This window comes from Morchella sextelata, assembly GCF_020137385.1.
Source record: "Morchella sextelata strain SCLS chromosome Unknown scls_27, whole genome shotgun sequence".
Lineage (NCBI taxonomy): Eukaryota > Fungi > Ascomycota > Pezizomycetes > Pezizales > Morchellaceae > Morchella > Morchella sextelata.
In genome coordinates this window covers 130024-144873 of record NW_025408642.1, presented here as the reverse complement: position 1 = coordinate 144873, position 14850 = coordinate 130024, and the positions used below count along the sequence as shown (strand labels likewise).

General features: G+C 45.4%; 3 protein-coding genes across 3 annotated transcripts; 1 reads left to right on the top strand and 2 right to left on the bottom strand.

Moving 5' to 3' along the window:
• Positions 1-1418: 1418 nt before the first annotated feature.
• H6S33_008593 (uncharacterized protein) lies at positions 1419-2838 on the top strand (the record flags this gene model as incomplete). Its single annotated transcript, XM_044840061.1, has 6 exons — positions 1419-1442; positions 1508-1606; positions 1667-2078; positions 2150-2300; positions 2358-2418; positions 2479-2838. The coding sequence occupies 6 exons, from the start codon at positions 1419-1421 to the stop codon at positions 2836-2838; spliced, it is 1107 nt and encodes a 368-aa protein (XP_044687707.1).
• Positions 2839-8726: 5888 nt separating this feature from the next.
• Positions 8727-10743, bottom strand: H6S33_008592 (uncharacterized protein; the record flags this gene model as incomplete). Its single annotated transcript, XM_044840060.1, has 5 exons — positions 8727-8869; positions 8922-9207; positions 9271-9615; positions 9837-10047; positions 10184-10743. 5 exons carry the CDS (start codon positions 10741-10743, stop codon positions 8727-8729), a joined length of 1545 nt encoding a protein of 514 aa, XP_044687706.1.
• A 2576-nt stretch (positions 10744-13319) lies between these two features.
• H6S33_008591 (uncharacterized protein) lies at positions 13320-14412 on the bottom strand (the record flags this gene model as incomplete). Its single annotated transcript, XM_044840059.1, has 2 exons — positions 13320-14206; positions 14262-14412. The coding sequence occupies 2 exons, from the start codon at positions 14410-14412 to the stop codon at positions 13320-13322; spliced, it is 1038 nt and encodes a 345-aa protein (XP_044687705.1).
• Between the last annotated feature and the right edge of the window lie 438 nt (positions 14413-14850).

Below are 14850 nucleotides of genomic sequence, written 5' to 3'. Positions count from 1 at the left end.
AAAGCGGATTATAGGTCTAGTTATATACCAATGAAGAGTCAGAACGTCCTCCTTCCCTTTAATCCCTTTCATCACGACATCTCTCCTTGCTTGCATGCGTGATATTGGCTGAAGCAGCTGAAATCTGGGGGTGATCTGGGGTAAGCAATTACCAATGAACGAAGGAACCGAATGAAGAAGCAGCATAGAGAGAGTCTCGCCACGTTTTGTTTGCGTGATTTTCATTCTCACACCGTATCACTCCGCGCTTGCTGTTGGGCCCCAATCACCACCTCAACCACCGCCAAGCCAAGCCACCCCCATAACAAAACTTGGGGGCTCTCTGCGAGAGCGTCTCCCCCAGGTTTCCTCGGACCATTTACAAAACTCCCGACTTACCGGACGAGAGGGGCGTATTCAAGGGAGTACCTGCATCGAGAGAAAGCCAATATACAGGCCGTCTCTCTTCGCCGGCAAGGACATGGCCAAATGTCGGCGTTTACTGGCCCGTGACAGTCATTAATCTCTGCACAGCAGGTGTCAGAACTGTGCTGGGAATCGTGGCTAGGCTTCATCTGGAGTTCATGCTGTAGGATAGAGAGAGGAGAGAAAGTAGAATTGCGAGAGAGATGAGGTAGAGTAAGGGTTGTGCATCGTATCTCGGCTTTGGGAATCAGGCCAACTTCACTGGGGGGGTTAGATGGAGATACCTAATAGCTAGTACGTACCTACAGTAGCTCTGGGAAATCATCCACTTCCTACTCTCGGTGTCTTGCTTCTTGCATTGTCTTGAATGTCTTGTATTCTCTTGGTAAAATGCTTAGCACTGTGTGGTCTTATGTCGCAGTTCTTCTGAACAGTAGTACAACATCGTCTACTGCTCATTGACGGCGAGACAAGACAAGCCATCCCGTTCATATTCCCATTTCCCGGTCACCAACTGCGTAAATGAAGCAGTGGAACACACACCTCCACCACACACCACTTGCCCGCATCGTATAAACTAAATTCCGATTGGACGAGCGCTGGAGAAAATAAGTAAAAGTAGGTACCGCTTCATAGATAAAAAATAACAAACCTGGAAATAAAAGTGAAATTTAGCTTCCTAGCCCCATCACACACACATAGGCTTTATCTCTACTCGGGTCTCCTGAGGATGAGGAGACGGGGAAAAGGAAATAGGGAAGAAAAAACTCAAATCAGACGGCAGCACTTTACTATACCCAGTTTGTGTCCGTTGATTCATTATTAAGTGCCGTATATTCAACATTGTCGATTTTCCTTCGAATACAAGTACACGTCCCCCCCCCCCATCCTATTCTACAAGAGTGAAGTGGGGCCTTGGTTCGAGGATCGTGATCAACAGAATTATACACTGCTTTCAGTCAGCGCCGGAGGGAACGTTACATGGTCATCTTTTAACTTTGCTGCACAACATCATGTCGGTAACTACACGTCACTTGGTATGATGCCCTTCGCTTATCTCCTTACTATAGATGACTTTTTGTTAACAGAGAATGCTCTACAGATTGGCTGGTGGCTATCACTTGGAGTTGTGGGTGTTTTCGTTGGTCTCCGACTCTGGGTTCGTTCTCGTCGTGATAATAGTTGGGGCAAAGATGACTGGGTAAGCCATATTCCCATAGCAATATTCTCACGTTTCAGGCTCGTACTGACAGGATTGTAGCTTTCAATTGCTACCATGTTGATGCTTATCGTGCAAATGATCGTTACAACGCTCATGATGCTTGAATTCGACGCCCCCGATTGGGGCACCAACATGGCCGCTATCGTGCGGTTCATGAAATACTCGTATGCAGGATCTACGCTTTATCTCGTGATCCTCTGGATGATCAAAGCTCAACTCCTCGTCTTTTACCACCGGCTCATGGAGAACTTGGGGAAGCTGCAGCTCCTCATCAACATCTCTGCAGGAATTGTGTTCATCATGGGACTCATTGCAATTTTGATAAATGCGCTGCATTGCCAGCCGATTTCGAGGCAGTGGAATCCGGATCCAGCACACCAGTGTCCGGATCAGACAAATAATCCGGTTTTCACTTTTGTCGTCACAGTTAATGTTCTGACGGATGTGTTGAGTGAGTTTTCCTGCGGTGACAGATCGCTGAATTGGTGGAGTTGAGTAAATACTAATATTAGGTTTTGACAGTCATGATCCTCCCGTTCCCCATCTTGCGGAATCTTCATCAACCCATGAAAGTCAAGCTAGGACTGGTAGGAGTCTTTCTCTTAGGTCTCGTTGTCATCGTCGTCTCCATCATCCGTATCGTTACGATTCTCAATACAGTCGATATTTTCCTGTAAGTGGACCTACATAAACCAAGCAAAGCAACGAAAAAACTAATGGCCGTCCGCAGAATCTCCAACCTCAGTTATGTCGAGACGTACGTCGCCATGATCATCTCCGCCCTTCCCACCGTAAGCATCACCCTCTACAGAACCATCTCCTCCTCGAGTCCCACTAATCCCGGATCCTAGCTTCGAGTTCTCTTCCTCGGTCATCGTGGACGCGCCTACGGATCCTCGTACAGCAACTCTGGCCCAACCGGTACTCCTTCGCGCCTCACAAGCGACAAACCACACACGCTACGCAGCGGCCAAATGCAGTCTCGGATCACAGCACACTCGGACGCGGACTCCTTTGGTAGTGATATTGAGCTGGCAAATGTGGATGATAAGAATGTGGACGCGGGGGGTGAAGACGGCGCTATCAGGAAGACGACGGAGATCACCATTCAGACGAGGCCGGTCGGGACAAGTGATAGGCAAAGTGAAGGGAGTGGAAGCGGTGGATTCGTGGGCTGGGAGGGGAATGGAAGCCCAAGGAGGAATCAGTAATGGGCATATCGTACACAATTGGACTGGCTCTAGTTGTGATACTTGATGGTCCCAAAGCCAGGGCGGAGTAAAAAAACTTATTAAATGGTGTATACTACACATTATTTGGGAGGTGTCTTTGTTTCCTTTGTTTATTGGGCTGTATTTTAATTGGGGTTATGGCTCGTTTTTATTTGTATGATAGTTTACTTTCTTTTGTCAGTGAGATACTTAGATACCCATATAGTGTATGTAGATATATATTCATGATGATGAATAAACTTTATCAAGACGAAAGAATGGGCCAAAAACGTGAAGATACCGCACTATTACTGCACAAATTCAAGAGAGCTATCAATCATCGAATAGTCGACAAAACGCCTTAATATCATAGCAAACTATCTTCGGGGCACTACGAGTCACGACCATGATCTGCTCCGAGACTTGTTTCAGGATCGGTTAAGATCTATTCCACAAACCATCATGAATCCTCCGCTCCGAGAATTCTAGAACCCTCTCATGACGTTCCAAGTCCTCAACGCGCACACCCACAACGGCCCAAACACCTCCTCCAGGGAAGATGTGTCTTTCTCCGAGTCAAAATCTCGAGATCCGACCATGATCCCAGATCGAGTTTTGACAAATGCACCCTTTCTCTCACCCAGTGAATCCAAGACAAAACAAGCTTTGTCCAAGTCTCGACACCTTTCGAGCTCGTCCTGTCTAGTTTCGCGCTTCCTTCCAAAGTCCCGCTAGCTCTTCCCCTCTCTATGATGCAACGACCATGTTAGAATTATTCTGCTAGCCTGTCTTTATAACATCTACTTGGATGTCCGTATATCTGAGACTGTCTCGGAACTTGCTAGAGGCCAAGGAGTAGCACTCGAACTCTCCACTCTAAATGCGCCAAACTGCTGAGACACGTCTCTACTGATCATGACAAATGCAGCCTAGCCGCCTCATCTCCTAAAACCAACCTACTGCACCAGCCACCACCCCCGAGGCTCTTGGTTTTCCTGCTAGCTAGAGAGCAGGGCAGAATTGATAATTAGTAGTACGATCATCCCTTTTCTTTGCCCCTAATGCTCTAAACGGTTTATTATTTATAAAAACCACGTGTCGGGGGTATAAATACTTACCTACCATAGTTAGATGCGAGCTGCCCATGACCCCCGCGGGCTTCGCCTGATTTTCAGGATTCGCAGTTGCTCTCCCTCGCTAGAGAGTTATGTAGCTAGCGGAAAATTCGGCACTGCGCAAGGATCAGGGTGTCCGTCGTCTCTGGAGTAGAGTTAGTAGAGAGTGGAGTACTAGCTGGCCGTATAATCAGCGCTCACTCGCAGTATTGCACCATATATCACTCCACAAACAAGAAAAGGGTTAGACGCGCGCACGGTGGGTGGTTGCGCAACACCTTTTACACTACATCAACTACATGTAGTCGATAGAGATATCGAGTGAGTCGTTGTGAAGTGTAGAACGGCAACCACACACCCCACACACTTTCCCGTGTAAAACGGTATACCGGTACCGTACCGAACAGGAATTCAATGGCATGGTGGTGGGTGGACAGAAGACAGAGAAGGAAACAGCCGGCTACTGTTTACCTTTACCCGACCCAGAAACACAAACTAGACTGCATCGATACCTGGGACGGTACCAGTACGGGAATCCAATCCTCGATTCGCACTGTCGGGTCCACACCAACCTTCGATCCTTCTTCTCTCTGAACATTACCTATCCATTTCTAAGATTTCTTCCCCACAGACGTGCTCTACCGAACCTTCCAAAATGAAATAACGAAATGCCGTTCTTCCTCCGCTCTCGCTCTCTGCTCTGATGATCTCGGTTGCATGCATGGCCCATCAGTATTGGAAGTCAGACCCCACGAGCGCCTACACCCCTGACCCTGACGACTACCATCCACCTACATACACCACCTACTCTACATACATGATTCTAAGTGCTGACTGACTAAATCCAGCCGGCCCCTAATTCCTGCATCGTCCTCTCGAGTAAGTGTATTCCCGAATAGATCTAGAGTAGCTAGAAGAGAGCTAGAGGAGAGAGAGGCCCGCGAGCAAGATGGTTCGATGGCCCCCATGGATCACTGTAACCTTATTTCTTTTCTTTTCTTTTCCTGCTGCAGTGGCCTGGCCATCGAGGATTCACCGGTGCAGCTGAGCAGAATAGAATACTAGTGCAGTACAGTAGCTAGCTAGATTAGCGTATTTATCGGTAATTACTCACGGTAGAGCTAAAGGAGGCGTCGCGTGTAACTCTCCATACACCAATTATAACTCGATTTCCCCTTCCTCGCGGGAACCTTTTTTTTTTTTTCTTTTTTTTTTTTCCTCTGGGGAGCAGGAGCGTTTTCCAGAAAGCGCAGCCCATATAGTACCCAACCCAACCCTCGGGCAAACCTACGCGGGGTAAAATTTCTACAATATACTTTATATAATATATAATCAAATATTAGTTCCCAGATCACATTTGCTTCCCTTCCCACGCAAACAACGGGCATCTTTGCGACCCAGTGAAAAAAATTCAGCTGTCTCGCTCTATTTTTGCCGCGCGTCGGCTCGCCGGATAAGCTGCCGCTATTTTAGCCGCGATTTTACCCATGGCGTGCTGGGTCGTTATCAGCGATTGATCTTATCGGGCGGCTATTTGTGGCAGCGGTCGTCTTGGCAACCAACTAGAAGGGCAAGAGTGTGTGCGTGTCTAATCGGCACATAAGCTTTTGTGCAACGGGTTTTTTTTTCGGCACCGCTTCGAGGGAGAGGACTGGGCCCCCGATGATGTTGCGCCGGTGAGACAGGCTAGCTATCTAGAGCATGATGGAGAGAAAAGTCGGCACTCGTACGAAATGTGGCACAGAAAGTGTTCAGTTCAGATGTAGGTAATTACTCTAACTAGAGTAGAGCTAGAGTATGGTACTCTACACGTATGGCTCTACAAGAGAACACCACTGCCGGCCGGCCGAGAGTCAGCTAATTTTGTCTCTACTCTACCTCCCTAAACACTTCTCCCGTACCGTGTGGAGATGAAGCTTCGAGCCGTTCGGTTCTGCACATAGCGTATCTAGGTTAGTTACTCTGTGCAATCAAGAAAAAACGATAACCGGAGATATTTGTGGCCCGAATTAAGGGGGTCGAGGAAGGGGAATCCTAGTCGCATTCGTGTGGTACGGCCCGTCAGCTTGGTACCGAACGAGGCTCGGGGTAGATGCCACGAGACTGTGCGAGAATAGATTTTTGGAGGGGGGAGGTCTCATCTCATCTTTTGAGAAGACCGACCGGCCGAGCGAGTGAGGGGTTGTGAATGCGGTGAAACCCGGAGAGAATGTCGGATGGTGTAGAGAAGAGAAGGCCGGATGAGAAAATGCAATAGTGAGGAATCATATACATGTAGCTATTAGCGAGAGACCAAGGCAGTAGCGCCACATGACGAGTGTGGGGGGAGGATTGGTTGTTCGCAACACCACGGACCTCTCTCTCTCAGCTGTTCATGATGAATCAACATAGTTCATTAGTTTATTTCCTTTGTGGCTTTTGGTGTGATATAGATAATCATTCTAGAACTCTTGAAAGACAAAAGTACAACATACAAGTTGCACGTCGTCTGCGGGGTGGAAACTTGCATGGCGTATCGGAAGATTCGAACGGGAGAGAAAAGTGTTAAGGAAATTCAGTGAGACAGTACTAGAAGCCGATTAAACGAAATAAGTAAAGTGGCACGAGACTGTTGGAATAGTTGAGCATTGAGGGACTTATTAGTGTGACTGTTTTTCTTTCCTACACGTGCCGTCGTTTCTCTCTCGCTCAAATATACTCTGCTAGTCGATGTGCTTTATGCTGTCTCCAAGACATCAGGTTCGGCCGAGTGTGACAACATATACTACGAACCCTTCAAAATCATACATTGATTATCTTTCTAGGAAATTCTGATATATATCCTCATCAGGCAATCCTGCCGAAACCTTAACTGGTGGCAGCAGCTCGGGTTCCCGAATCAGGATTTCTTAATGAATTGATTTACGTATGTGTTATGACGACGCTCGGCCGAGTGTGGGAATATTCTCTTTGTCACGAGACCCTCTAGAAAGACACTAGGGAAAGTAAAATAGCAACTAGATGTACGCTAGGCCTTTTTTTTTCTATCTAGTCCGTTCAGGAAATACAGACGGTTCATGAATAGTCCGGAACACGGAAAAAGACATTGATGTTGCAGATATACATTTTGTGACTAATGTTTTGAAACTCTAGATAAACAGTTAGGAATCTCTATTGTGTGTTCTGTCGGTATTCTTATAGCAATACTTGTTGAGGAAAGATCCTAAGCTAGCTTTTTTAAGACTACCCTCTTGGCAAAGCTACATACTAAGTAGTGATAATTCTATTTAAACGCTAATAAACCACCTTCGGAACCCTAAATACCTTGAGGTGGGTTGGGCATGCCAGCATTAGTGATAGGTACAAGACTTTTTGCGATGACCCCGGGGCTGGGAAAGCACTGCAGTTATGCTAATTAATGCAAATAAAAAGTCCAGACTTTCTCCATGACCTGGTCTTGTCTCATCTTGTCTTGTCAACCCCTATGTCTCGTCCTCTTTTGCCAAAAGTCTCGAGACAACTTGTCTCGTGTCCATCACTAGACAGTATTATAAGGATCTAGAGAAGGCAATTATCTGAAGACTCGTCGTCCCTACATGTAACTATTCCCATGCATCTTTCAGTCATTCAAACTCAACGGTGGACCCAAAAGTTTTAGTAACATATAACCACTTAGTCGCAGTAATATCTAGATATGGGCTTGCCCTGAGGACTGCAATTCGTTTTTAGATAGACTGAACTGTCTAGTAATCAGCCGAAACGTTGAGCTCTATCAACTCATAGAGTAAATCATATTTTAAATCAAATCTCGAGCGCCCAATATCCATTGAATAGATAAACTAGGAACAGGCGGCCAGGCGATTATCTCGGGGCTTCAGGTTTGAGATTTAGTATCGTGGTAGAGGGAAATTCTACGAGAGTATATATGAGGTCCTATTATGCCAGAAGGTATGCCAGAAGGGGACCTCAATATTACTGCTGCATTTGTTGAACTTATTGATAAATTCAATCTTTACTCACGGAATATCACTCGTATTGACGGAATTTCTAATAATAGAAATATTCTTTTCCAATATGGACCCTTCGAGAGTGTCAAGGACTCGAACATTACAGAATTACCAACGAAGAGTTTCTGCTCGTAATCTTTGCCGTGGTAGTCTTATTAATGTTTAGCATTGATTTATTCTGATTCTATTAAGGAAATGGAAACTAGTCTATATTATAATATCTACATGACTGAATAATCTACATAACTGAATAATCTACATGACTGAATAATCTATGTGACTGAATAATCTATATCTCTAACCGTTGTGGCGCGTGGCGCTAGTCAAGCTACATAATAGTGATAGATAGGCGAGACGACGAAATTGGGGATTAGGTGGTCAACAGAGGCGGAAGAAGAAACGTAGCATAAACAAACACTTAGATTAGTCTCCGTCTCTGTCACTCTTAGACTACCATCCTCTCATCAATACATGCTTGTTTTTGCTTAGTCTACATCAGCTTGATCGATCGTAATTTATGCTCGGTCCAGTCTAGACTCTAGCGAATACAAGAAACAGCCAGCACCGTCCAAACTACAAATCTAATAATAAGATACACTGTTCCCGCCATGTATGTACTTCCAAAGTCTACAAAACCAAAATAAAGTCCTAAAATGCCTGTACGCCAATCCCCAAGTCTAATATGTACTTCCAAAGTCTACAAAACCAAAATAAAGTCCTAAAATGCCTGTACGCCAATCTCCAAGTCTAATATACTCATCCTCAGATGTTTCCAAAATTTCCACGTCTAAAGTCCCTGGTCAACACTCCAGTACATTGTTCCGCCCAGACATCTCTTGCTCGCAAAGGCTGTCTTCATCTCGAGTGTCTCCGTATCATCATGCAAGACCAATTGATTACCACCGTACAAAGTCTGCTTTACCAGCGCATCTATTCTACATTAGCCTCTCTATTCCTACGTCTCCAAGTAAACAATTCATACCTTCAAGTAATACGCTCTTGGTCCCACCAGCTGCAACTAATCTTGTAATCTCAAGGTTCGTAAGTGAGCCGGCAGCCTTAGAGCACTTTCCGGCGGTTCCTTTGGCAACGTAGGGACATCCGGCTTCGAGGCAGGTGGGCTTCATCTGGTATGTCATCCCGTAGAGTGCAAACCCGAGATTGATCTTAGCAGGTTTTATTCCCGCGTGCCAGAGTGGGACAAGCTTCGAGTCTGTCTCTGTGATATTCGTGTGTGATAGTGCCTGCGCATCAGGTTTCGGCGCATCCTATCAAAATTCCTGTTAACAAAACTTCAGTTGAATTGATGATAAGGAAAGAGCAATACTCACAACGGGTGTGTGATAGTCGTAAGACATGAAGTTGAAAAAGTCCACATATGGCTCCATCCCCTTGACGTCCATATCCTTCAACGCTGCATAGTCGGTCACCAGCACCGAGCTCAACCCATACTTTGTTCCAAATGCTGCCCTCAACTCCTTCAGTAACAAGACCTGGTTCTTTGTATCCGCTGGTGTACCACCGCGAGTTGGGTCACATGGCCACTCCCAGTCTAGATCGGCCCCTTGAAAGCCGTACTTTGCCATGAACTTTATGAGGTTTGCGATCCAGGTTGCACGCGAGGCTGCGGTGGAGGACATTGTTGCCCAGTTCGATTTGGTGGGTTGATCAGGATTCTATAAAGTGTTAGAGATGAACGAACACAATAGATAGGTCACAACTGTTTTCGGAACACTAGGTTTACCCTATATCACAACACACGACGTGGTATCTCGCAACACTAAGATTGGCCTACGTATGCAGTTTTGGAAACCCTGCTGTGTGTTGTGATATCTGGTCACCCCTAGCTCCCGACAACACTGAGACGTCTAGCGTGAAATTAAATGGGCTTCCTTACATTGAAGAGACCACCACCGATGGCGATCCACGTCTGCAATTTGTCACTCTTGAGTGCAGTGAAGCTTGCATATAACTTCTCGTCGCCCTCACGCTGGGGGTAAAAGTCAAAGTTGTCGCCGTCAAACAGGGCGAATGCGAAGTTGATGTGTGTCAGTCCTGCTGTTTTCATACTTTCTGGCTTGCTAGCATCACAGTCTCTCTCATATGCACTATATATCCCAATTGACTCTGATTAGACTCTGACTTCTATTTATCCTCATTTGTTATCCGCCTCTTACTAGCTCCTGCTATCGACGACAACACCCCGGGAATACTCCAACCAAGAAAAAAAACCGCACCACTTACTAAGACAAATAATAACCCACCTTCCTCGCCTTAGCGCTCGCCCCGTTGCAACTCGGCGTCTCAGCCGTCGACTTCCCACAGCGTCCATAGTCCTTTTGGCACGGCGCCGCCGGATCAGGGCTCCCGCAAAAATCATCTCCAATGCCGCAATTCCCATAGAACGAGCAGCAAGCGTTGTTCGGGCATGACTTCTTCCCGGGGGAATCTTTGCCACACTCTGCTACTTCGACAGCTTGTTGGCGGCGCAATTTTGGTGGTTTGGGCGGGGTTGTGTCTGCTTTTGGTGGAGGTGTGGGTGGTTTTGGTGGGTTTGCGGGTGGAGGGGTCTTTGCGTTTGGTACTTGGGCGGGGGTGACGGCTGGTGTTGGAGCGGGCGCACCCTTGGCTGCGACGGGCTTGGTCTGAGGCTTGTTATGAGTGTCTTTAGTGGGGGCGGCGGTGACAAAAACGGTTTTTGTGACCTTTTTTGTGGTTGTGGAGGTAGGTAGGCACAAGACAGAGGTGGATAGTAGGAGGAGTAGGAGGGAGGGACGTAAGAGTGAGAGGGTGGGTAAGCGCATGGTGGGGGTAATGATCGTGGGGTAGGTTTTTTATTACACTGTAGATCGCGACGTTTCGAACGAGCTAATATTCACAGTTAGGTCTGACTGAAAAATGATGAACGTAAGGATTATAAAAGAGCTGAATAAGCTATAAGACTTTAGTCTCTATATCTATACAAATGTTCGTCCTAGGCCTTTCATCCAATTTATACCATAAGTACTTATATATCGGTGAATAGGGTGGCATGACTCTATACTCTACTCTTGACCGAGCACAAAAACGCCTTGAATGGGTCATACTGAGAAGTTCAAGGGCCATCCCGAACGGAGAAATTATTGCTACTGTTGCTAGACTAGATACGGGCTGTTTATAGTTACCAGGGCCGGCCGGCGTTAATGGCCTCGAGCTCAAGAGGAGCATATATGGATCTGCGGCAAATGGTTGAAACAACGATATAATTGGCTTGGCAGCTCAATAAACATACCGGATTGTCTCTCTCGGTGATAGTTACCGCACATGGCCAGGATTACTTACCTCTTGGCTAGCGCCACATACTTGCATCAAATCTACACACTACCTACGCCTCTGTCAACGAACAATTAATGCCGGAAGGGGGCTTTATTTTTGAACAAAGGGCTTTATTTTTTGCCAATGATTACATAAGATCCTGCGCTGAGTGCCATACGATTCTGAGCGTCGTAAAACCCTGAGCACCATAACATCATGACTACAATATCGAAATCCTCATGTACATAGCAAAAGATTTATACACATAGATATATAAGCGATCAATTATTGAACTATTCCATCCCTTTTTGAAGAAGGGTTAAAAGCCGATTTTTACTCCATATTAAACCCAGAGGCAGACCCCGAGTTCACATAAGGCATTAAGGCAAGATCACCTTTCATGATCTCAGATCTCATTTAGGAAGCCCCCAAGCTGCGGTTTGATCATGATCGAGTGATCATGATAAACTAACTCTCGCAATAAACACTGTGATCCTTGTTTCAACATTTTCGATCGGAGACGAGTCCGTGCCGCATTCCAGAAAGCACGGTAATGGGTTTTTACCTTTCCCTGCAATCAGAAACTTAGTCTTTGTAGTACTGCTTCCTTAGATAAACGTTTTTCGTAAAGGTTGTGCGAAACATTAAGGCATCGATCAGGGGCTGGCTTGTAATTGATGGGCGAGGCTCTGAGAATGAGGCTCTGCGCATGAGTTACACTACAGGGTTCATGGAGCATATTAGAAGGGCCTCATATGTATTTATTCCAAATTTGGCTCATGACCAGTGTACCACCAATATTTACAAGGTAGTCACTGGCCAGGAAATCATATTCGACGTTGCAAAGTAGGTCAACTAGGGTTATTCTTGTCTCAAGTGGTACATGATTGTAATCGGGCCTACTATGACCTGTTATGTTTTATGTAGTCAGTTATCCAAGAGCGATTTTATTGTCGTATGTATCGATATCTATTATGTCGTGAAAGCTGTCAGCTTTGGTAAGTATTATGTGGCCATTGATTGCATGCGACGCCCGCTTGGTACAACGTGTTACCATGTCTCATGTTGGTAGCACTTGTAATTGTGTAATTGTACAATTGCGCAACGTCTTATGATAGGTATGGAAGAGCTCCGATTATCAATCATCTTGAGGCGAAATGAGATTTTTAACACTTTGGACTACCACCAATTGATTCACTCACGCACGTAGGGTTAGTCTTAGCTTCTATCCGTCTAAAGGGTTTTCTAGGCAAACTCTTCAATGACTCATGCCTGCAGCTCATGGCCTAGTCTACCTAGCAACCCACATTTATATTTCAATTGCTGTAAATATTCAGCCAGCTAGTACTCCCTCTGGTTTCGAGGTTCATAAATAAGCTTGAATTCTAGTAGTATTGCTTCGAATAATAATGTAAAACTTGATAACTAAAAGAAAATTTTGGTGGCTCTTGGAATATTGTCGTTCACGCTGGCTACACTAGTAACACTTGATGCTATATTTAGACGGTTAATAAGTAAACTGTGTCATGAAATATCACTCGTTACATACATACGGTTCTACTTTACTTAAATAATTTCTATACTTCTATGATGTATGGCCTGGAAGGGGCATTGAGAATTGTTATCCTTGTAATGATTTTAATCCTGGTAATCTATTTAATAAAACCGAAATCCAAGCTCATAAGACGTGTTGCAGAGTAAAATCCGGACAAGAAATAACTTAATAGAAAAGAGACATGTTTAAATATTTTCTGAAATCAAACCCAGAACAAAAAGAAAAAAACATAAATAGATAAACGAGTTGAGGGCTGACAAGAAAATGTATGTTTTTGTTTATATGACCTTTATTCCGGCCTGCTAATAGGTGTAAGACCCATGATTGACTCTTCAAACCGCTCAGCAAAAGATATCCAAGGGTTCTGCCGCTTGGGCTCAGATATCTCCATCTTTTTTGAAGTTTCAATGCTAGAAAATTTGCGCTTCCAGTAGTTCCACTCGGGATACACAATTTAAAAAAAAGATATTTCGTAGAACCTTAATGCTTTATTGGGGGCCGTTTTCGTGTCTATCCAACCAGAGGTGTGGATTATAAACCCAATGACTCTCTCATCATTTGCACTAGATATAAGTCATAAAATGAATTCTGAGAGCTCCCAGCACCTGGAGAACCCCCGAAATCAAGAGGCCCTAGGCTATGCTCTCCGCGTGCATTTCGCCAGTAGTTTGTAGCGTTGAGGGCAACGGCATCTCGGCAGAACAGATATCCCCATTTGGCAGCAAAGGCCTCGGTCAATTCGTAACTCATGGGTTCGTATGAGTGCGTTCCCCAGAGCCTAAGACCCCCAAGTTCAATGTCTTGGCAAAAGTCGACTTGGTTGATTGTGTTGGGAGTGTCGCGGAGAATCTCAAGGATTGTGGTGCGGAAGGCGGGGAAGGGGATAAGATCGATGTAAGGGTGGTGCGGGATTGATCTTTGGAGATCAACTGGAGCTAGGTGTGGAATGTATTCCTTCAAACCGTTGATTCTCGCTTCCAATTCCTCATTGTATGTATTCTCGGGCATCACATAAGGGGAAATTAAAAATCTGTCGATCAACATTTCTGTTGTAATCCCCAACTGAGGCAAGTGAATGTCGATAGCGTTCATGATAATGAGAACATGTCTCTTGAAAAACTCATATCCATTCTGCAGAGGTCCTGTCGCTTCTAGCCAGGATTCGGCTGGAATAACAAGCTCTGGCGGAATAGAAGGCATAAATTGGCGTCCGATGATGCTGGCTATAGGAAAGGATGGCCCGACGGACCAATCAACGTTTCCGTAGGTTTCTTCGTCAAAAACAAAGCCTTGTGCAAGGTGCCGCTCGTATTCAGGGCAAAGAGGGAACTTGGGATGCAACAGAATTCTCTCCTCGGCCTCTTTATCCTCCCTGATAAGAAATTCTATCTTTTCCGCGCCTTTCTTATGCTTGGCACCTGTGAATGATTAGCCTGAGCCTTGCCTTATCTATGCGGAGTGGAGAAGGCGTACGGTATGTTTGCTGTGATTTGCGGTTCTGTTCTCTTCTTCGCTCTTGGGCGTTACCGATCCTTGCGACTGCGTATTTCTGCTCTTCTTCAATTACAGTGCCTGGTGATGCTGTAAAACTACTCGAGGATCCTGGAGTGGGGTAGCTCGACATTTGATATCACTGAATGTGATGTTGGCTTGATTGTGGTTTTGGGTAGAATATATATCAATACTTTTCTGAGAAAAAGAAAAGTGAGGGTTATGTGCGAGCTGAGTAAGATGTTTGATATTGTTTTGGAAGTTGTTGGCTCGCTTTCAAGTAAGAGTAGTACGTGTTCAATAATGATATTTTATTATAGACCGAAGCTGTAAGGACTGTAGATCGATATAGGTGTTCGCAATTGTGAGCTACTGTTTGTTGATGCACCGAAGTACTAATGATAAAAAGAACGGGAGGGTGAAAGTCTCTTATATACATAACCCCCACCCATTAAGTTTCTACTCCTCAGCCTTCTAAGGTACTTGGATTAGTTTGCAATCCCATCCCATATCATAAGCCACATGCTGAACCCGCAGCCTCCCCAGTGCAGATACGATTAATGAGAGCATG